General features: G+C 49.7%; 1 protein-coding gene across 1 annotated transcript; it reads right to left on the bottom strand.

Annotated features, from left to right (window-relative positions):
- Window positions 1-1,748: 1,748 nt before the first annotated feature.
- On the bottom strand, window positions 1,749-20,913 carry DBP (D-box binding PAR bZIP transcription factor). Its single transcript, XM_081836644.1, has 4 exons — window positions 19,682-20,913; window positions 13,053-13,391; window positions 7,245-7,465; window positions 1,749-3,556 (listed from the first exon to the last, which is right to left on the bottom strand). Exons 1-4 carry the CDS (start codon window positions 19,842-19,844, stop codon window positions 3,341-3,343), a joined length of 939 nt encoding a protein of 312 aa, XP_081692770.1. The 5' UTR covers window positions 19,845-20,913; the 3' UTR covers window positions 1,749-3,340.
- Between the last annotated feature and the right edge of the window lie 1,475 nt (window positions 20,914-22,388).

Genomic DNA, 22,388 nt, shown 5'->3' with positions numbered 1-22,388 from the left:
GCAAGTATCAGAGCAGCAATGAATACTACTCGGCTGAGGCAGGCATGAGAAAGCGAGGAAGCTTGTGGGCCACGGAGGAAATTGGGGGGAAAATAAAATCAGATTTTGTGACACAGTTGCAAAACAAGGTCCCCATCTAAAAGCACCCAGTGATGACATCTTCTTGCAATTTGCACTTTCTTGTCAGTGTGGTTAGTGTGCTGGGCTAGGACATTGGGGACCAGGGTTCAAATGCCCACTCAGCCATGATTCTCACTGGGTGACCTTGGGCCAATCATTGTCTCTCCGCTTAACATACCTCACAAGGGGGAGTGTTAACTGAGGTGGAGGGGAGAGCCACATACACCACCTTGAGCTCCTTGGAGAAAAAGGTGGGATATAAATGCAACAAATAAGCTCTATTTTCCAAACTTAGGTTTGCAACTGTTTTGGGACTACAACTCCCATCATCCATAGCTAGCAGGACCAGTGGTCAGGGATGATGGGAACTGTAGTTCAAAAACAGCTGGAAGCCCACGTTTGGGAAACCCTGCTCTAGACACTGCCCACCCACCCACCTCTGTGCATGATATAAATGTAATAATAAAATAACACATAAAAAAGAAAACCAGTCTCTCTCAATTTATACACACCAACCTTAATACAAGGTCTCCTCACAAAGGTGGTTTGCAGAATCAGTTTGGGAACTGAAGGCCCAATGACTCCTACGCAGGCTTGCTCCATCTTGTAAGGCAGGTGTGGGAAACTTTGGCCCTCCAGATGGACTACAATGCCCATCATCACTGACCAAGCTGGCTAAGGGTGATGCGAGCTGGGAGTCCAACGTGAGGACCACAGGTTCCTCACCCCTGGCCTAATGAAACATCGGAAGCTGGTGATAGGGGCAAGCTGGGCTTTTTAGAGGATGCTGATGGGCTACAGCTTAGTGGCAAGGCATCTACTTGGCCTGCATGCAGCATGTGCCCAGCAACTCTAGGTAAGGCTGGGAATGTCCGGTCCGAAATCCTGGAGAGCCGTTGTCAGTGTAGGTGAGTGGTTCCTAATACTTTCTCCCCCATGGATCTCTTGAGAATAGCAGAGGGCTGCTTAATGGTTTTATCTGCTTGTTGCAGCGACTGCAATGCCCTGTACCAGATAGATGCGCAATTTTTAATTGTGTTTTTATTGCTATAATCAACAGAATTACGATTAGAAGCAGAGAGGAATCTTGAACACAGGAATGTACCCTCTCCCATCTTCAACCGCAGCCACACACATCACAGGCCACCTGAATGAACCTTGCAGACCGCTGGTGGTTCAATGACCTCTCTTTGGGAACCCCTGCTGTAGACAATACGGAGCTGGATGGACCAATAGTCTCACTTAGTACAATGCACTTCCCTGTGTTTCTGTCTCTTTGTCCCCTGCTCTGAATGCCTGAAGCCCAATCTCTGCTGCAAAATGGGCAGGAATGTGCAAATCGGCACAAGTTGCAGAATTTAGTTGTCTTTGCACAGAATGCTAGTGGGTTCCTCCTCCTCTCCCACCAATGAACGTAGCTTTTTTCCTTTAAGTCTCCTTTTACCTGTTACAGCAGGACATTAGCAAATGATAAGGAAACAACACCTTTCCGTAAATGAGTGGAACAAAGAACCCCAGAAATGGCTGAGGCTGATGGGACTTGTAGTACAGCAAGAGGAAGGCACTAGGTTGGTAAAATCTGAGCCGCGCACAGAAAGGTTAATACAAACAACACAAAAGATATCGGGTTTTGTTCGTTCTTTTTTTAAAATGCTGTCTTTCTTTATTCCTAGTTTGCTCATGGTATACAACTGTGTAAACATCCTTTCGAAATAAAAGCCTTCCGTCAAGTCCGGTGGTTTCATCCCCCAAAGTCTTCAGCAACACTGTTACATGGAAAATTAAAAAGACTAGGAACCTCCCCAAAAGGAGATAAAAATACCGTATTCCCCCTCCCCCTTACCCCCCCATTCACTTTCTGTACGAAAGAACCATCCTTTCCCCAGTTAAGAAGAACATAGTTTGTAATCTCTCAAGTCTCTCCTGGAGCCTCTATATATACTTTTTGCTTTACAAAAAAAGAGAAAATTATATATATATTTATATATATGTTCATATTTATGGAGGGTCACCAATGAGGTTCTGTGTTTTTCGTTTTTCTTTTACTTTTAGTTTCTATACATATGACATACATCAGACAGTGTTGGACACAAAACATGAGGGAGAGTGTGGTGTGGTGGAAGGGGGGAAAATAACAGAAACCATCACTTGCCTTTTAACTAAAAACAGGTATAATAGTAATAATAAGATAATCGTAATCATTCAACTAACAACCCATACACCTGCCCTCTGACACAAAGCCCCTTTTGTCCAATTGTGGAAAAAAAATATTGAGTGCACAACCCGTTTTTTCTTTTCTTTTTTCTAATTTGGCATTTCGCAGGCAGAAGTCTTGACGTTTACTGGTATCAAAAGGAAGAGAGAGAAAAACAACGCTCCTGTGTCCTCTTTTTTCTCAGGGTGCCAGGCCTCCTCTAAGTTCTCTTTGCAAAGGGTGCAGCGGGAGGAGGGCGTAGTGGTTCGATACCCGCTGCGAGATGGGAGCCCAGAACGGCTCGGGGGTGGGGGTCCACTTTTGCAGCCTTCTCGTGTCCTTCCCCACCAACCCTGACGAAAGAGTTGACGGGAGAAAAATGAGAAAGGAGTCGAAGGAATTGTGTGCAGAAGAAGAAGAAGAAATGTCCACTGAAAAGCGATGCTGTCGGAAGAAAAAAGCAAGCAAGCACAGGCACCCTGATGCCTCCTTGGGCCAACTGTGTCACTGAGCCAAATGCCACAACAGGGCAAGCAGAGGTGAGTAGCTGCAGCAATCTGGGGCTGAATTCTGCCGTTTGGAGAGAAAAGTCTGCCAACGAACCAAACTCTAGCATGTATGTGGAGAGAGAGAGAATGGGTACTGTGTGCACGTGTGTGTGTGTGTGTGTGTGTAATACATCTTCCAGTGTGCTACAGAGCCCTTGTGTGTTTGCAGTGTGTCTCGTGTGCCTACGATGCCCAGTTCAACGTCTCCCAAGTCACTGCCCTTTTTCTTGGCGAGGGTCAGCTCAGGCCAAACCCAGGAAGTCTTATCCCTTCTGTCGAGTACCTGGAGCACGGCAGTCCCCGCACGTGGGGAATCGTCCGTCTCGGGACCTTTCCCCTTATTCCAAACATCTGTTGTTTGATTATTTGTTTGCCCGGTTCGGGAAGACGGGGGTCAGGGTTGAAAAACCAGGGTGGCCCCACCGCGTCAGAGCGGTGGAGCGGTGGAGAAGAGCGCAGCCGTCTGCTGCCGCGGGCCTTACAAGGTGCCGTGCTGCGATTCGTACTTGGAGAGGATGCTGCGGTAACGGGTCAGTTCCTGGCGGATGTTGGCCACTTCCTGGCGCAGGACGGCGTTCTCCTTCTCCAGGAAGGCTGCCCGGACCGTGATCTGGTTCTCCTTCAGGCGGCGGGCGTCCCGTGAGCGTTTGGCTGCTTCGTTGTTCTTGTACCGCCTGTTCCAGTATTTCTCGTCCTAGGTAGGAGAAACAAAACGAAACAGGTCAGTGTGGGCTTGTGAAGAATCGGCTCTCTTTTGGAGGCCACAAATTGCTGTTTATTATTTTAATAAATCTACTTTTTGTCCAGGGAGCTCAAAGCTCTCCACCCCCGTTGTTCAGCCAGGACACAGAGGTCCATCTCCGAGGGCCTTCTGGAGGTTCCCTCACTGTGAGAAGTGAAGCTACATACAGGGAACCAGGCAGAGGGCCTTCTCGGTAGTGGCGCCCACCCTGTGGAACGCCCTCCCATCGGGTGTCAAGGAAATAAACAACTATCTGACTTTTAGACGACATACGAAGGCAGCTCTGCTTAGGGGAAGTTTTTAATGTTTTGTGTTTTTAATATTCTGTTGGAAGCCACCCAGAGTGGCTGGGGAGGCCCTGCCAGATGGGCAGGGTGTAAATAATAGTATTATTATTATTATTATTATTATTACTATTATTATTGCATGATTCCCAGGCGATAGTCCACCTGGGCACTGAACAGGGTCAGACCTGCTTAGTTCCAGCAGGGCGGCTGTACTACTTGCCTTCATACGGTGTTCTGGACTTATAATATAAGCAAGAAGGGGCAGGAAAGCTGCTAACTTTGATGACATGCTTGCAGGTCTTGCATGTTCCTATGCTAAAATCAAAAGAAAAGAGCAGCAGAGGTATTTCAAGCTGCTTCTCGCTCTTTCTCCTGCATTTCTCCATATGAACCTTGTATACAAATTTAATAAATAATAATAATCTGTCACCTACTAGCGCCCATTCTACCCCAGCATCTTGGAACTGTTTGCATCCCAACTAGTCTTAGTAAGAACTCTTTGAGATTTGGTGCCTGAGTATGCTTTCTTTCCCCTCCCCTTCCATTTTTCCTTTTGTGACTTATTTTTTAGATGTTAAACTGAGGACAGGAAATGTCTTCTCTTTTTTTAATACTAAAAAAAAAAGTTCAATAAGGCACTTGGGGAGGCTTATTGGCTAAGAGAGAGGTGCAAATGCTATAGGTCAGGTGTTGGGAACCTCTGCCCCATCAGATGCAGCTGAACTACAACTCTCCCCCTCCCCAATCCCAGTAAGTATGACTACTTCTCCTGGTGTGGTGATGTAGCACACAGAGGACTGAGTTCGAATCCACCCACAGCCACAACACTCAGTTAGTGACTTTAGGCCAGCTTCTGTCTCTTGGCAAAGTGCATTTCTGTGCCTCTTTCTATCTATCTTTGTATATTGGTGGCAGCACATCGTTCTGGAATCTCGGACAGAGATTGACATTCCCCAAAAGAACACACATACTTCTTGAAAGAACACATGCACAGTCATGCATGCGCAAACACACCCTTTCCTGTCACCGCTTGACAGAATACGCATGGACACGCTACTTGCCTTTGAGACACACAATGCCAGACAATCATCCATACCCGCCAGCTCAGAAAAAAGGTTTGTACCCAGCAGTGCATTTCCCAGACAGCCTCTCTCCCGCCCATAACATTGTCACCCTGCAGCTGGCACATGAAAAAACGCTAAACCCCAGAGAGAAATTCACTGTCCTAGCCCTGCCACCAAAACCCCTGGTGGTGGAAACCAACCTTCAGGCAGGCACTTTGGGTCAAAGGCATTACACTGGGGTGTCACATCTGTCTGCCTGTCTCCTAAAAAGCAGCGGCTGGGACCATGGTGTGGTTGGGTTTTCTTGATATTAATGTGGTCAATGGTGCTACTCAAAGGTGTGTGTAATTATAACCTGCATGGCAGCACATCTGTGAGCTTTCGACAATTCAGCACACCTGAGGTATCTTAACAATTTAACTAATTAGCAGGGAGAGTTTACCTATTGCACCGAATGCAGTGCTGTGGTAGGGTAAACTGGTTATTTGAAAACTGTATTTAAGTTGATCAAGTGTGTACAGTTATAGAATACTGTTAGGGAATGCTGTTGAGTACTATTGAGGAAAGGTGGTGAGAAGGGGTGTTTTGCAGCTCTTTGATTATTCTTTAAAAACAAAGATGAGCAAAGATATTGCAGGCAAGCTTTTATTCCATCACCCCAGTCACTGCGCACACTCGGTTGGCATAGATGGCCAACAGGTGCTGGGGGAACAGGGATGTTTTGCCTAGCCTGTTTTCTCAGGCCACATTCACGTTATGTGTTTAAAACGCTACTTTATTTCAGAAAATAAAAAAAATGTTGTGATACCACTTTAAACAGTCATGGATCACCCCACCCCCCCAAAAAAGGAATTCTGGGAGCTGTAGTTTGTTGAGGGTGCAGAGAGCTATTAGAAGACTCTTATTCCCAGAGTCCCCTGTGAGCAGGGACTGATTGGTTTAACAATCTCTGGAGATTGCAGCTCTGTGTAGAGCATGCAGTCGAAAATGGGAGGGTTTGGGCAGCAAGCCTAGCTCTGCCCACTCACGCCAGCGGATTCCACCCAAATCTTGTCGAGCGACACATGCCTCAGTGGGCAGGGTCACAGCTGGTACACCGTAACCTTGGCTATCGGGTATCAGTCGACAGGAAAGAGCTTAGAAAATGTTAAATAATAATGCTAAGTAGTTTAAACAAGTAATATAATAACAAATGTCAATTCCCCAAACTTTTCGATCTTACTTAAAACGGCCCAACCTTTTAAAAAGAAAATTAAGAAAGTAACCTGTCCCCTGTTGTGAAGTTAACGTGCTGTGGAATAACCACCAGTGGTGAGATATTATGGGAGTTGTAGTTCAACAAGCCCTGGAGTGAAACCACACTGGCTGTCCCTGGGCTACAACACTGGGCAAGGAAGAGCCACGTTCAGGCCTCCGACCTCACAGGGTTGCTGTGAGAATAAAAGAGTTGAGTGGAAGGGGAAAAGAACCAGGAGTGCTGCCTTGAGCACCTTGAAAGAAAGGCGGGGTATTAATTTAACGAGCTGCAATTATGACACTGTTTTGTTTTCATTGCTAAGTTTAGTTACCGTATTTTTTGCACCATAACACTCACTTTTTTCCTCCTAGAAAGTAAGGGGAAATGTCTGTGCGTGTTATGGAGCGAATGCCTGCGGGTGGCGGGGGCAGGGGGGATCTGCTGCAGTCGTGAGCAGAGGATCCATGGTTCCCCTTCCTTCCCTCCTCCGTGGTTACAAAGCATGGATCCACATGGATCCTCAGGATTTTTGCATTGGGCTACTCCAAACTCACTGTCAGATCACATGTCTGTGGCCACAGCATGAACCACAAAAATCATATATCCACTATTTTGTTTAGAATATTTTTTTTCTTGTTTTCCTCCTCTAAAAACTACGTGCGTGTTACGTACGTCTGGTGTGTGTTATAGAGCGAAAAATACGGTATTTTTTGTTGTGATTTTTTAAAACTTGCTGTTTGCTGAATTTGGATATAAACGGCCAAATTAAAAACCACCACCTGCACCCAAGCTTTTTTCAGCTACATTGGGGAATGTAGGGAAGAGCTTGCACACAAAGCAGAGATCAAGGCTCGGGAACCTGTGGCCCTCCAGATGTTCCTGGCCTCCCAACTCCCACCAGCCAGCAGGACCAATGGTCAGGGTCAGGGATGACAGGAGCTGTAGTCCAATAGCATTTGACGCAACACAGGCTCCCCTGTGCATTTGATATTATCCAAGGAAAATCTCTTAAAATACTGTTCTAAGATCAGTGCGTTTTGTGCCTCTCTCACCTTCTGATCATCCGGGACCTGTATTTTCCGTGCCTTTTTCATGATGGGCTGTGGCTTGAGCTCTTCCTCGGAGAACCGATGCTTGCGGGGGTCGAAGGTCTCGTGCCCCGGGATGCTCGACAGTGCCAAGTCGGCAGGGTCAGGGTCAAAGTTCATGAGGACCTCCACGCCCTCGGGGTCCACAGGGCTGGGCGTGCTTCGGGACACAGGTGTTACGGGACCTGGAATGGGTGTGGAGGAAGGAGAAATCCAGGTGAGCTTCACAAATAAAGAGAACCCACAAGAGGGCAGCAGCACCCACAACTGGCTATCTGCAGGCTGGTCCGCCCCACACTTCCATTGTAACCTCTACTGAGTCCTTTGTACACAAACACACATGCACATCCATATGTTATAGACATTGCATTATGTACATATCCACCCCCATTGTTTTTATTTTCTCTGCAGAGTCTTTCAGGAGGAGGGCTGTAGGGTTGTGTGTCTTCTTGAGAAGTGGAACGGTGAATTGGGGACACAGGGCTTCGCTGCTGCTCAGGCAGCTGCAGCTGCACACATGATGGGGATTAGAGACACGCAGAGGGGCTGGCAAATTTCTGAGGATTAAACGGCACTGCAAGGCCGTTTTGGGAACAGCACTATGCAGTATCCAGCTAGCCACGTGGGCCCCGCCGATCTGTTTAAATGCCTAACAGATGGGGGAACGAGGCATAAGAGAGAGTGGATCCAGACAACCATTTCACAAGTGACAACCGCTTTGAAAAAGCTCATCGTGGAACTAGGAGGCAAGGCAACTCTGAGGAGGCAAATGGCCGTCCCTCTAAGCCGCTTGGGGTTGCTGGGGCAAAGCAGACAAGTACACAAGAACAAGCCCAGGAAGCTCTAGCCCAGGGTTTCCCCAACTTGAGACTCCAGCTGTTTTGGGACTACAATTCCCATCATCCCTGATCCACTAGTTAGGGATGATGGGAATTGTAGTCTAAAAACAGCCGGCGACCCAAGCTGGGGAAAGCCTGATCTAGACCAATAAAAGAAACATTGCAACTCTCCTCAGAGACCAGGGTCCCCACATCTCCCCTCAACTCAGGTGTCTGCCTTCCCATCATTCTCCCCCCCCCCCATATCACTAAGCTCCACCCTCTGGATCCCTTGGCTCTCATGCCCCCAACCTCAGAAAACTTGGGATATCGAACACCTTCTCCCAAGGTCATCCACCCCCACCTGCCCCCTCAGAAAATTCAGGAGTCATATGTCCCACCCTCAACTAGATCTCTCTTAACTCCTATACACTTACCACCTATCTCCCCCACCAAAAAAACACCCTCAGAGGACCCCGGAATCGCCACTCCCTTTAGGAAACACTAAAACCCCTCTTTCCTTGAATAATCTCCCAGTGGCGTAGCGTGGGTTGTCAGTACTCGGGGCAAGGCAAGCAATTTGCTAACCTGTGGATTTTAGTAGGGGCAGAGAGCTGCTAGTGTGAGCGGCCCCCCCCCAGATGTTGTGCCCGGTGTGGCCGCCCCCCCTGCACCCCCACGCTACGCCACTGTAACCTCCTACTCCTGTTCCCATTACTACAGCCCTCTCCTTTTGAGGAAACCCACAATCCTGGTTCCCTCTGCCCCCCCTCCTCTTGAAGAACCCAAGAGTCCTGTGCCCCCCCCCCCCATATTTCTTTCCTTGGAAAACCAAGAAACTCCAGAGCCCAACGCTCCACCCACTAGGCGCCACACACGCACCCCGGGAAAAAAACAGGGGTTTCGACTTCCCTGAAACACCCTGGAGTCCACACACACACACACACACACACACACACACCCCGTCCTTGGGGGACCCCACAACTCCCCAGAGAGAACCCGCCCCCGGGTCCTACACCCTCCGCCCCCTAGAATCCCTTCTTTATGTGGAAAAACCCGGGAATCCTGATCTCCACTCCCACCTCTCCTTGAAGGAAGCCAGAATCTGATCCCCTTCGCTGGACCCCCACCCCTCCAGGGGGAACCCAGGAGTCCTACTCCCGCCTCCCCGCAGAACCCAGGCGTCCTACGTGGCCGCGCCTCCCTCCGGCCCAACCTGCCCAGCCGGGATAGGCGGCCACCCGGCCACCCACAGGCCCACGCCCCCTGCCGCCCCCGTTCCGCGAGAGGCCCCGAAGCAGCAGCAGCAGCACCCGCTTCCTCCTCCTCCTCCCGGGCTGCTGCAGCAGCAGCGCCGCCTCTCACACCGCATCCCCACGTGCCCGCTGGCCCCGCCCTGCGCCGAGGAAGGGGGCCGCCTGCCAGCTGGCAGCGAGAGGAGCCGAGCCGCGACATGTGTTCGCAGAAGCAGGGCGAGGCACGTGAGCGGGAGCAGGAGGCTCCGTGCAGCAGACACGAGACCGGGCTTCCCAGGCGGGAGCCAGCAGCGCAGGATTTCCGCGCCCAGCAGCAGACACGGGATTCCCCGCAGCCTGCCGCCGCGCCGGGCGGGCGGGCAAGGAGCGCGCGTGTGCACGCGCACAGGCACACGAGAGAGCGCCTCCCCCCCCCCCGCCGCCGCGGGGGTGGGCATCCAATACCCCCCCCCGGAATTGTTGGAAAGGGGGAGGAGGGAATCCAGAATTCCTGAGTTCTTTTTTTTTTTAATGCAAGGGGGGTGGGGTGGAGAAAGATGTTGTTATTTGGAATTCTTCTGCGTGTCTAAGGAGGAGGAGGAGGAGGAGGGAACCTGAGGCTGTTGGTATTCAGGATTGCTAGGAACGAGGAGGAGGAGGAGCGATCCAGTGGGGGGAGGGGATCGGTGTACGTGGGCAGAAGATACTGTCCAGGACTCCTGGGTTCTCACGGGGGAGCTTCGAGGCGCTGACATCCGGGATCCGTATGTGGGGGAAGGGGATGTACAGGCGAGTGTCCGGGACTCCTGGGTTCTCCAGAAGGGAATGGGGGGCGTCTAGTGAACTTGGATGGGTGTTGGTGACCTCCTGTGGGGAGATATGAGGAGGGGGGCTATGAGTATTCAGGATTCCTGGGTTCTCTGGAACAGAAGGTTGAGGGAGCGAGGGAAGAGAACAAATGATTTGAAAGAAAAGAGAGTGCAGTACTTTTAGCAGAGGTCTCTAGGACTTCTGGGTTCTCTGGGCAGGGTGCATCAGTTAGTGGGGTGGAGGGGGGGGGAAGTATTGAGTGTCCAGATGTCTGGATTAGATCAGTGGCAAACACTGTACTTTGTAGAGTAGGGTGGGAGGAAAAAGTTGGGGAGAAATATGGGGACATAGGTGGGTGGCCCTCTGTTAATACCCTGTAAAGCTTTATGGTTCGGGGGGGGGGGCACCCAGATTTACCCAACTTACATCTGTGAAAAACATAATTCCTTTGCATTTTACGTCACCTTTTGCCACCAGCAAAGTCTACGCTGCCCACTGCTAGTTCGAGGAGGTAGCATTGCGAAGGAAGACCTCTGGTAAGAATACCTTCTCTGGAGTGCTCACTGGGGCCACGAGGGCACGGATCCCAAGCGTCCCGCTGTACTTCACTAAGGATGGCGTCAAAGTCGTCCCACTACCTTGTTTTCCCGATATTTCTCTCCACAAACCACAAGCGCTAGTCTCCCAACTCTGCGTTTCAAACAAAACCCAAACATCTCATGATATCCACCCTCCTCTCTTGCGATTTCCCAAATCGCACCAAAAACCACAACTGTAAATGAAAGCAGAAAAGGGACAGTAAGTATTAAATGGTAGCAGGTAACTTTCAGAGCACTGTCTATTTTGTTCTCAAACTTAAACCCACATTAGCCTGCCCTCCCCACCGAAATCCAGTGCACACATTGGAGGCGGTAATCCGAACAATATCAGTAATTACTGCAACTCAAAGGGACAGTTTAAAAATATAGTATTTCAGCTCCAGGGAAAGCATCCAGTATTTTCAAGAAGTGGAAAAGTTAGTTTAAGGAGTGCTTGGCAACTTTAGAAGGTGGGGAGCCCCCTCCTAAAACAAAAACACAATTCCCTTCCCACCCAACCATCTCACAAAGTCCAAGTTTCTAAAACACATGAGATGTTAAAAACATGAAATAATGAAAGTAACCAAGTGCAGGACCCTTTGGCCCTGCAGATATTGCTGAACTACAACTCCCATCATGACTGGCTGTGCTTGCTGGGCCTGGTGGGAGTTGTAGTTCAGTAATGTCTGGAGGGCCAAAGACTCCCCACACCTTATTTAAACACAAGCATTAAATTGCTCTGGGGTTGAGGCACTCATTTCGCTTTACTGGCCAGGGGAGCCGAGGTTTGTCTGCAGACAGCTTCTGGGTCATGTGGCCAGCATGACTAAGCCGCTTCTGGTGAAACTAGAGCAGCGCACGGAAATGCCATTTACCTTTCCGCCAGAGCGGTACCTATTTATCTACTTGCACTTCAACGTGCTTTTGAACTGCTAGGTTGACAGGAGCTGGGACTGAGCAACGGGAGCTCACCCCGTCGCAGGGATTCGAACCACCGACCTGATCGGCAAGTCCAAGGCTCAGTGGTTTACACCACAGTGCCACCTGCGTCCCTATAACTCTTATAAATAGTATAAAATTGCACCCCAGAGTTTTCTCTTTAATATCCTAGTGTACCCATGAAGCTCTCATCCAAGGCAAACAACTAGGTCCACACCTGGTATAGCTTCAGAACTGCTGCAACCTTCCTTCTGCACTCTCTGCAACAAAAAAATGCATGGAGGACCCTATTGAAATTCTTAATACTTGTGATCTAAACTGGGTAGAAATCATCTGATCTGCTTCTGCAAACTAGGAAGGGACTAAATCCAAACAGAGCAAAATTTGCTTTTATTTCCTGCAATGGTGTGTTTGTGTATTAAACATCTGCTGCAAACATAACTATTTAACCAAAATTTAATGGGGGCATCAGACAACAGGGGACTAGGAAGGAGAAGGGAAGCTCAATTCTTGCAGCAGCCTGAAGGGGGCTACTGGTATTGCCACTGCAACCCAGAGAGGCTGGGATTGAAAAACTATTTGCAATCAGGGAGGAGATTAGAAACTCAATTTTCTCTGCAACCAGGGAGGGAACATGAAACTGCCCTCCCAAACAGGGAGGGCTCTAGAAACTGCTCACTCCTCCTATCCAAAGTGGTGTGTGCTCAGAGGTATCCCCCCCCATAAAAATATATCCAAATAGGTAGGCTAAATTTTGCACTTGGAGTAAACACTGTATGCTTTGCATAATTTATTCCAAGGCATAACACAATAACTACCGGTACTTTTGTCAGACAAATAGAAGGAGAGACTGGTGCACATAGCCTGAAAGCAGGTAGCAGAGGGGGTGGGAAGGACAGGAAAAAGGCTGGAAGGGAGGGAATCAAACACACATTTCTCTCCTGCCTCTCCACTCAAAATCTCAGCCTCCCAAGTCTGCTTTTAATTTTGTTCCATGCACTTCTGTGTAACATGTTGTTTGCCCTTGACCTTGAAGTGAATGGGGTACTACAATATAACCCTTGTTCCACTGCAGCCACTATTAGACTGTAAAAACACCTTTTAGCCTTGAAACCCAAGAGCTATTTCGCAGAGTCAACTGAGTGTCTTCAGAATGGGAGCTCCAGTTCCCATCACGACTCTCTTTGCAAACATACAGCTAAAACCTAATAGGTGTGCGGCTCAGAAACGCAGGGAGCTTGGAGCGTAAACAAAGTTATATGAAACAAGGGAAGGGTGAGTTGATATTCTCACAGCTCCTTCCAAGGGGAGGAACGACAAATGCCAGCAGTCACTTTGACTCCCATTTCCCCACCAGCACCACCCTCACACCCAATGTACAGCACAATTTACCTGTCTGGCTGCTGCTGTGATGGTCGTAATCACTACCCACTAGGCCTTCGCCAGACGAGGAGCAGATGGAAGAGGACGATGCACAAGAGGCCGGGCGGCTAAGGTCCACCACCACGCCGCTGGAAGGCGAGGCCGTGGGCTGGCTCCCCGGTGAGAAGGGCTGGTGAGCTGGGCTCGGGGGCAGCCCGTTTTCCAGCAAAAACTCGTCCAAGTCAACATACTCAATCTCGTTGTAGGGCAATGTGCGTTCCCACAAAAGGGAGCCCAGGTAGGCGCATTGGCCAGGGCGCGAAATGCTCAGGTCGTCCTCCATTTTGCGTTCCTTGTCTTTGATGACACCTGCAGAAAAGGGGGCAGGAGGAGAAGCTCAAGTTAAGGAAGAAGGCTATAGGTTGAGAAGCATCTAGGGGCAGAAACCTAGAGGCCGGAAGCTAAGAAAGCGGAAATCTACGAGTCTTCTCTGTGTGTGCAGGTTTTCCACAGCACAGGGCCAGCAGAATAAAGGAAACCGAACAATGTTACACTGTTGACATGGAAGTGGACTGGGGAGATGGATTGGGAAGATGGACAAAAGGAGGAAAATAATCATTCTGAAGTCTGTGATTGCCGTAACTTTGCAATTCTAAGGGTTTTGCAAGGTGAGCAGCAAAAGATTCCACTGCACAAGGAAGGATGAGAGATCAGCAAAACTTAATGTTTATGTACATAGCTGTGTGCACTTGGAATACAACACCCAGCACTGCTGGCGTGGGGAGCTTCAGGCATCCCTGGGCACGTGCACGGGTGCAAAGTGCAAAAGGCCAGAGTGTTGAGGCAGTTGCTTCTAGTCTCTGGGCTTGGCCACCTTCTGAATCCAGACAGCCCCAGGCAACCCAGGACAGAGTTTGGCACTTGAGTGTGGGGGTGGCTGCGTACACAACACAGGTTTAAAGCACACCACTTCCCCCCATTAACCCAGGGAACTCTAGCTTATCTCTCGCAGAGCTGCAATTCCCAGCAACCTTCAATCACAGTTCCCAGGATTCTTCGGGTGAAGTCGTATGCCTTACATGTGTGGTGGGGGGGGGTTCCGGGGCTCCCAGGTGTGTTGATCACTTCCTTACATTCTCACAGCCCAAGGGCCCAAAGCAGACAAAACAGTCCTGCTCAAACATAAACTCTGCACGGTCCTCCTCTATAGGCGCAGGCAGGCTGTGCAGGTGGGTGGGCAAAGAAAAAGGACAGGCTGCCAATGAGAGGGCCAGATGGCTGGGAGAGATGCGTGTTGTGGGGATGGGTGGCTGCAGCATGCGGCAGTCCGCATCTTTGAGCTGCGGAGGCTGCCGAAACCTGCCTGGGCCCCATCCCTATCTCTCCAGCCCTAGAGGCCTGCATGCCGTTCACCAGCAAAAAAAAAACGTGAGCGCTTGCCTCACCCCAGATGACCCCATGCTCAGCCACGCTTGATTGGGCTCTCACTCTCCTGCGCCCTCGGAGCTCGCTCAGCCCATCTGCCTGCCTGAATCCCTCCAGCTCGCTCCTCTTTGGTCTAGGTGGGGCGGCAGCAGCAGCCGCCGGGTGATCCTGGTGTGGGCATCGGTGTGGGGAGGGAGCATTTGGTGCTCTCTGGGGGGCAGATCTGACTGGCATCTTCTGTGCTGGTGTTGAGAAGGTGCCCATCACCACCACCCAGGGAATGCCACAAGGACCCCGGTTGCTAGAGCTCCCCTCATTCTAAGCTCACTAGGTTGTGCTCCCATACTAAAGGACCCAGGAGTTCGGGGTCATATCATTAGATTCGCTCCCCCACAGTGCTCAGATTACAGAAGGAGTCCAGCCTCTTTTGCAATATATTATTATTGTTGTTATTATTAACAACTATTATCATTATATAACAACAACAACAATAATTGTTAATAATAATAATAATTGTTAATAAATAATAATAATAATTGATAATAATAATAATTGATGATGATGATAATAATAATAATAATAATAATAATAATAATAATATATTAGTACCCTGCCCATCTGACTGGGTGCCTTCCAACAAATATAAAAGCAAATAAAGCATCAAATCTTATAGAAGATCAAGGTAGAGGGAGATTTAGCTAAGGTTGGGAGTGAGCGGGCAGGAATCAGGGGACAGACTTGCAGATTTCCTTTCGTCCCATAATTCCAGAGGTCTTCAGCCAGGAACTATTTGTTCCAGCGGGTTGCCTCCATTCTTTAACCAAGGTCACCCTCTTTCCCATGCACTTGGGAAGAACCCACTGCCACCATCACCCCCTCCACCCCTCACTAGGTCTCTGAAGGCTTGAGGGCTCTTGTGGTTTACAGGCCAGGATTCTCCTGAAGACGCCCCACCCCCCTGCACGAGGCTCAGGCAGGCTTGGGAGTGGCACGCCATACCTGAGCCCTGACTCTGCCTGGACACGTGGGAGAGAAGTCCGGGCCCAGCTGACACCTCCTGCGGTGACACCAGCCTGGCACCCCGAAACTGGGCGAGTCACCCACAACGCCCCACAGATCAAGCGAAGCCTGTGCGCGGCTGCCTACTGCGCAGCTCCCCAACCCTGGCAGCTGATCCACTCCAAATCCACCCCACAACCCTCTTCCACTTTTCTTCCAATGAACCCCACCCCCCAAACAACTATCACCAAAGAGTCGGAGAGACTCAGACGATAGGCTATCCGAGATTCAGGTTCAAATCCTGGCTCAGCCATTGGAGTCACCGGGGCGGCCTTGGGCAAGTTCTTAATCCTCAGTTATCCTCATCTGTAAAATGGGAATATTATTAACTACCTTGCCAGGTCTATTGCAAAGATAAAGGAAGTAGTGGAGGAGGGGGAGATATTATTCATGAGGATTATGAGTTGCGAGGAACGTGACACAGGCAGAAATACAACTGTTGAAATTATACAATAAAATATGCAGAACAATGTAGTAAATGAATTGAACCGTATGCATTTTGTCACCACTCTTAACTTTGCCCCTCAGTTGTATTAGCTTCACAAACGTGGTCCAAAGTACTCCTCACCACTTCCTAGTATTGCCCTGCCCCCCACCCCCCGGTAATCTTTGAATGCCCTCCTCCCGCCACAGTCAATATCCAAATGATATAAAGCTATATTTGGAGTTATGAGTCAAATATTCAAAGCCTGGGTCATTTATTTATTTATTTATTTATTTATTGACTTTATATCCCACCCCTCCTCTCCAAGGGTGGCAAAACAAGATAAAAACTTTTTTTAAAAAAATCCAAAACAGATAAAAGCATTCCAAAATATGATTACAATCAAAAACATATAAAATCAGTTTAGGGACCAATCAAAGAGGCTACCAAAACTCAAGTCTCAGTTTTCCTCAACTGTGAAATGGGAACAACAACACTCAGCTTTGTGGAGGCTGTTGTGAAAAGGAAAGCCACCTGCAAGTTGCAAAACGCACCAGGAATAATCTAATGAAATTGCATCTCTATCAGTCTGTGGCCAGTGGCATGTTTACTCAGGTGTAAAGCCAACGGGCATTTATAAAGCTTACTTCCATGTATGAACAACCAAGGGTCCCCTGACACCTGAAAAGATAAGACATTTGTTGTGCCCATAAGCTTTTGCGGAGCAGAGTCCATTTCTGTGTATCCGATAAAACTGATATCCACAATAAACTTTTTAAAAGGTGCCACAGACTACTAACCCTTCTGGAAACGAATTGCTTCCAAGTAAAACGTGCTCAGGATCGAGCCGCCCAAAGCATTGGAGAGTGGTCATTAACAACAACAACAACAACCTCAAAGTAACCAGGGTCAGGCGAGTTTCTCAATGGCTGGAGCCAGCAGGAGCCTATTCAAGCAGGACATCAGTTTACTTTCTGTTCCGAAGAGCAATGATTGACATTCAGCACTAGGAGGAGAAGCAAAACTCGGTCCTTCTTTTGGGTGGGTGGGGGGCAAACCTACAACAATAACAGTGGAGTGACCAAGCCTAGTCAGCACCCAAACAAATCTGTCAAGAGTGCCGGTGCACAAACACGTTTGTTTATGTGTGTGTGCGAATGGCACCCTTGCAGGACGGGTGGCAGGATGCCCAAGATCCAAGACCCCCCCCCCAAAGATATATACACTCTGCCCATCTTAATGACGGGCACCAATATAATCAAACTGAAATAAAAATCCTGAAACAAGTCTCTGGCAGTCCGAGATGCCCACCTGCTATGCCTGAATTCACAGGAAACCCACCCCGGCCGCAGGGTGCCAATCACCCCCCCCCGCCCCAGCGCGCGCAAAAAGTGCCCGCAAAGATACCCACCGTCCGTGTCGGTGTGTCCGCCTCCCATCTTGTCCGCCGGCCAGAACCCAAATGCCAGCTTGTGGCTGGCAGCTTCCTCGCCACCCTGGTGCACCTCCCTCTTCCCCTCTCCCTCCGTGGGGCGTTGACCCCGGGTGGCACCCTGGGTGCCCCTGCGATGTCCTAGCCGCCGCCTCCTCCTCCCGCCTTGCCCTTCGCTGCCCGCTCGCTCGCTCGTGCGAAAAAGTCTTGCGAGAGTGTTTCCCGGGGCGAAGCGCCACAGCAGCGCCCGCGCGCACGTTTCGCTCCCTCCTGCTGCGTCCCGTGGCCAGGCTGTGTGCAGCTTTAAGGGATTTACTGCTGCCAGCCAGCAGATGCGAGAGTGTGTGTGTGTGTGTGTTTGGGTGAGTGTGTGTACGCGCACGGGAGGTTGTGCGCATGTCCAGAGACACCGCTTGGTGGATCACCCTGGAAAACCCTAGCGAGTTGGCACCTCTCCAGCAGCAGCAGCAGCAGCTAGCGAACCCAGGCGTCCGGGCTCCCCAAAGCTCCCCCTCCCCTCCCGATCCTCGGAATCCGGGACGCACGCAGCCTTCGCACTCGGCACCGCATTGCCCGGCAGAACCCAGGAGTCCTGGCCAGCTCGCCTCTCTGTCCGCCCCCTCCCTTTCCAACAGCTCCCCCCCCCCCGAAAACCTGACAGGCCCTATCCGTCCCCTCCCCAGCCCGCTCTCTCTCTGTCATTGTTTTGCTTAGAGCTATCAAAACCGGTTGCCCATCTTGCCAAACACCCAAGGGGCAGAAAAGCAATCCGGGATTGAAATGCACACGCACCGCAACGGTAGGGGCAATTGAATTATAATAGAATTGTAAAGTTGGAATGGGTTCCAAGGGTCATCTAGCCCAACCCCCTGCAACTCAATATTATTTTGCCCAACAATGAGGCTTGAACCCACAACCCTGGGATCATGAGTCTCACGCTCTACCGACCGAGCTATCCCAGCTATAGAAGTCCCCTGCCTCATATATCTAGAAGTCCTGGCCCCCCAACTTGTCTTGCCCCTAATGCCCCTCCTCCTCTCCCAAACATGCCAGGAGTTCAGGCTCCGTGGCTCCTCCTAAATCTTACGCCACCAAAGGCATTTACCTTCTTTCTCCAGAACGCCTAGGTCCCAGGCCCTTCCTGCAATAACTAGATTTCGACCTCCTTCCAGATCTTCCGTGGCATCCCATGCAGAAGTAAACATGGGTTTGTCCCTATGCATATGTGGGGCCTACATGAACCCATTGCATGGGGCCTTCCCAATTTAGAATGAATGCATTTTGATTGGAACTCACAACCCAGGAGAAGGAACATTTCACGGATGGAAAGAATTAACAATGCCGCATTGAAAGCAAACACAGTTCACCCCCCCCCCCGCAATCGAGATGGAAAAGCCCAAAATGAAAGCAAGTTGAATGTTCAGGCTCTGAAGGCCATCTGGATAGAAGGGGAGGGAGGACAAGAGTAGTATATAAATATCACTGCATATCATTCATAGGAATGATATGCAGGGCCCTGAGTCTGAGCAGGTCTTTGCAACTCACATATTTTGTTATGGTTTTTTTGTTTTTTAAAAAAAAGAGGGAAGGAATGGCTCGATTTTTTTTATATAAGAGCATTGGACAAGTGTGTGCAGGTTGGGACCTATAGACAGATATAAGGCAGGTGGATGGTGTGAAAAGCCAGGTGGACAAGGAGGCAGCTATAAAGGGGGTGAATACAGGTTGAGAGATAAACTATGGGGTGGGGAGATGGATGGGGTGGCAGGTGGAGGGACATTTATAGGATGTATTTAAAGACTGAGCAGACCAAAGCTTATGTGCCAATAATTCTGCTTGTCTTTAGACTGCCTCAAAACTCTTTTTTTCCGCTGAAGGCAGACATTTATGAAATGAAATGGCACAAAAACGACAGAGAGGCCCGGACTAATATTATGGGATGCCTGGGAGATGTATGAAGTAGAAGGATGGCCTCTAAGGTAGCCCAGGGGAGACATGATTGGCTAGGCAGACTCCTATGCAAATATGCAAATCCTGCCTCTGCTAAGGATGACAGCCCTGCCTCAGTAGCTTCCCTATCTGTGAAATGGGAATAAGAGTGACCCAGCCGTTTAAAGGGCAAACTCTAGGGAAGATTCTGCAGTGCCCTGAAGATTAATACAAAAAACACCACCAGCAGCAAGAAAATGGATGCATGCATAGAGGAAACACGGAGCTAAGTACATGAATATCTACACTTAGGGAGAGATGGACAGGCAAGCAAAGGAGGAACCAGGTGGAGGAATGATTGCATGGGAGGATCGAAGAGGTATCACTCACATGAGCCAAGGTCCTTGGCCCCTCGGCGGTCGGGACTTTTGACCGGTCCCTGAAGGAGGCTCTTGAGACTGACCATCGCGGAGCTCGGGGTGGCTAGTCCCAAAGGAGGAGAGGCGAGCATGGGGCTAGGAGCCGGGCTACTTTGGGTGGCTGGGCGGGCCATAGCGAAAGCGGCAGCAGCAGGAAGATCCAGAAGGTGCCCACCGCTGAAAATTGCTTTTTTCGCCCTTCTTCTATGGTGTCGAGCAGGGGACAGCGAATAAAAACAAAAGGTCCTTGTGGAAAACAGCAGCAGATACCCCCGAGGGAGATTCACCGATTCGATGCTCGACTGGAAAAGGAAGGTGAGGTGTAGGTTTTGGGGTGGGATTTTCTATTTTATTTTAAAGGAGGAGGCTGTCTTCTCTCTCTCTCTCTCTCCTGCTACCAGCCTGGAAACAAGCCTCCGGAGGGGCAGGCGATGGCACCCTCCTTGCCTCACTCCGATCCAAATTTAGCAGCCAACCGGCTCTGAGGAAGATCTCCCCAAAAGATGGGCAAAGAAATATATATATATATATATATATTTGCGATGAAGTTATTGGAAAATGTGGAGCGGGGTGGAGTAAAGAGTTCCTAAGATCCAACGAGATTTCCCTAGGGAACGGGAGGGTTGTATTTCCAATCTTGCTGGAACAAAATTATTTCCCCTAGAATTAAAAGTCACCAGCTTTCGGCGAGCTTTAGCAGATTTAAGGCGCCAAAGGAAAACGGAAAAGTCAGCAAATCCAAAATGCCCAGGCGATCCCTTTGCTAAGGATCTCGCAGTTGCAGCAGCGGCAGCGACGGGTGATCTCCGCTGCTTTTTCTTCCAAGTCAGATCCTAAATAGGCTGGAAGAGGGATGTCCGTGATCTATAAATGGGGAGGGGAGACCCCGTCTTCTCCGCAGGCAGTGAGGGAATCCGAGTGTGGGGGAACCTCTTCGCACCTTCCTTTTATTAATCAGTATTATTATATTATAATAATAAAAATAAAGGGAAACCGAAAGCAGATTCTGCCGCTTTCCAGAATCCTTCGCTCCGGCTTTCCCCCAAATGCGAATCTACAACCAATTATTTTTTTTAATAAAAAATTTTACATATAAATAAAAATTGCTCCAGTTACTTTCCTCTAAGCACTTTGCAACTGTCTTCGGGTCTTTCCCCCCTCCTTTTGCAACATTCGAAGTGGGAGGAGCCGCGAGGGCCCAATGGGCGGAGCTAAGAGCGCCCTTCTCTTCCAATCGGCAGCCCAGCAGCCCGAGATTTGCAAACACAGCTCCCCCGTCCCGCGCCCTTCCCGTTCTGTCATGTGCGCCTGCCATGGGGCAGGTGGGGCTCTGACCTAGATTTGGCCAATAGCAGAGCAGCAGATGGGAGGAGCCTGACCCAGTTTTGGCCAATGGCGAGGCGGCGGGAGGGGGAGCAGGAGACTGCTCGGGATTGGGAGCACGTGAGCAGGCACGTGTTGCTGGTGTTGTGATGAGGGAGCGGAGCAGAGAGAAAGTTGGGTCTTAAAGGGGCAGCGAGGAGGACACGGGAAGGTGGGTGATCCCTGCCTAAAGCGATCACAGGCTCAACCAGGAGCCGGGGACCTCTGCTCTTTCCTCCTTGCAGGCTTCTTGCCTCTGCTGCTCAGAAACACAATTGGGGCGGGGAGGAGGGGAGTGAAACATCTCACCAAAGCAGCTTACCCTTTGCAGAGCATAGGAATCCAAAGGATTAAATCCTTAATGCCAACACGCTACAAATCTCTATATAAAAGTATAGTTGTCGCGTGCAGTGCGTTACTCTACTCAGAGTTGATCCAGAGTTGGTTTCCAGCAGGTCTACTCTTTCACTGGCAGCCTAACAGCAGTGAGATGTGCGGAACTAAAGCAGGCTCTCCCCGGAGCTGGCAGTCTGGAAAGGCAGAGAGCTCACTTCACACCTGCACAAAAATGGTGAGCTCAGCCTTTCTGCTCCAAATATGCCCCATGTGGAGCTGCCAGGTTTCATAGCAAACATTTCTGCAAACACGCCCCCCCAATAATGCACATGTGGCTTTTCCTATAGTGGTGCTGCAGAGTTTGGAGGGGTGGGAAGCTACATTTTGTGGAACTGAGACTATCCGATGCAAAGCTTCAAAGCCTAGGAGCCTTCTCTTTACTGCAGAGAGAGGCTGCTCTCATTGGTGCATAGCTGCATGTAAAGCAACCATCAAAAAGGCACAGCTACAGAGACTGATTTAAAAGTTGGCAACCCTCTTGAGGCCGAGGAATACACACATACCAGAGAGTAGGTAGAAGAGGACACTAAAAAGTCAGAACTTGACAAGCATTACAGTGGTACCTCGGGTTACATACGCTTCAGGTTACACACTCCGCTAACCCAGAAATAGTGCTTCAGGTTAAGAACTTTGCTTCAGGATAAGAACAGAAATCGTGCTCTGGCGGTGTGGTGGCAACAGGAGGCCCCATTAGCTAAAGTGGTGCTTCAGGTTAAGAACAGTTTCAGGTTAAGAACAGACCTCTGGAACAAATTAAGTACTTAACCCAAGGTACCACTGTATTGAATCATCAGGATCTGTCCTTGAACATAACCAAATACCTACCCCTCATAATTCTGGGCTGAACAAGAAATTATGTAAGTAGCACTAGGTGTGTTGTGTGTGGGGTGAGGTATCCTTAGATCAAGGTGTTTCCCCTT

Source organism: Podarcis erhardii, assembly GCF_964252035.2.
Source record: "Podarcis erhardii genome assembly, chromosome: 13".
In the NCBI taxonomy this organism is placed as follows: Eukaryota; Metazoa; Chordata; class Lepidosauria; order Squamata; family Lacertidae; genus Podarcis; species Podarcis erhardii.
Note: the sequence above shows the minus strand (reverse complement) of the source record. Positions and strands in the feature narration are given on the sequence as shown.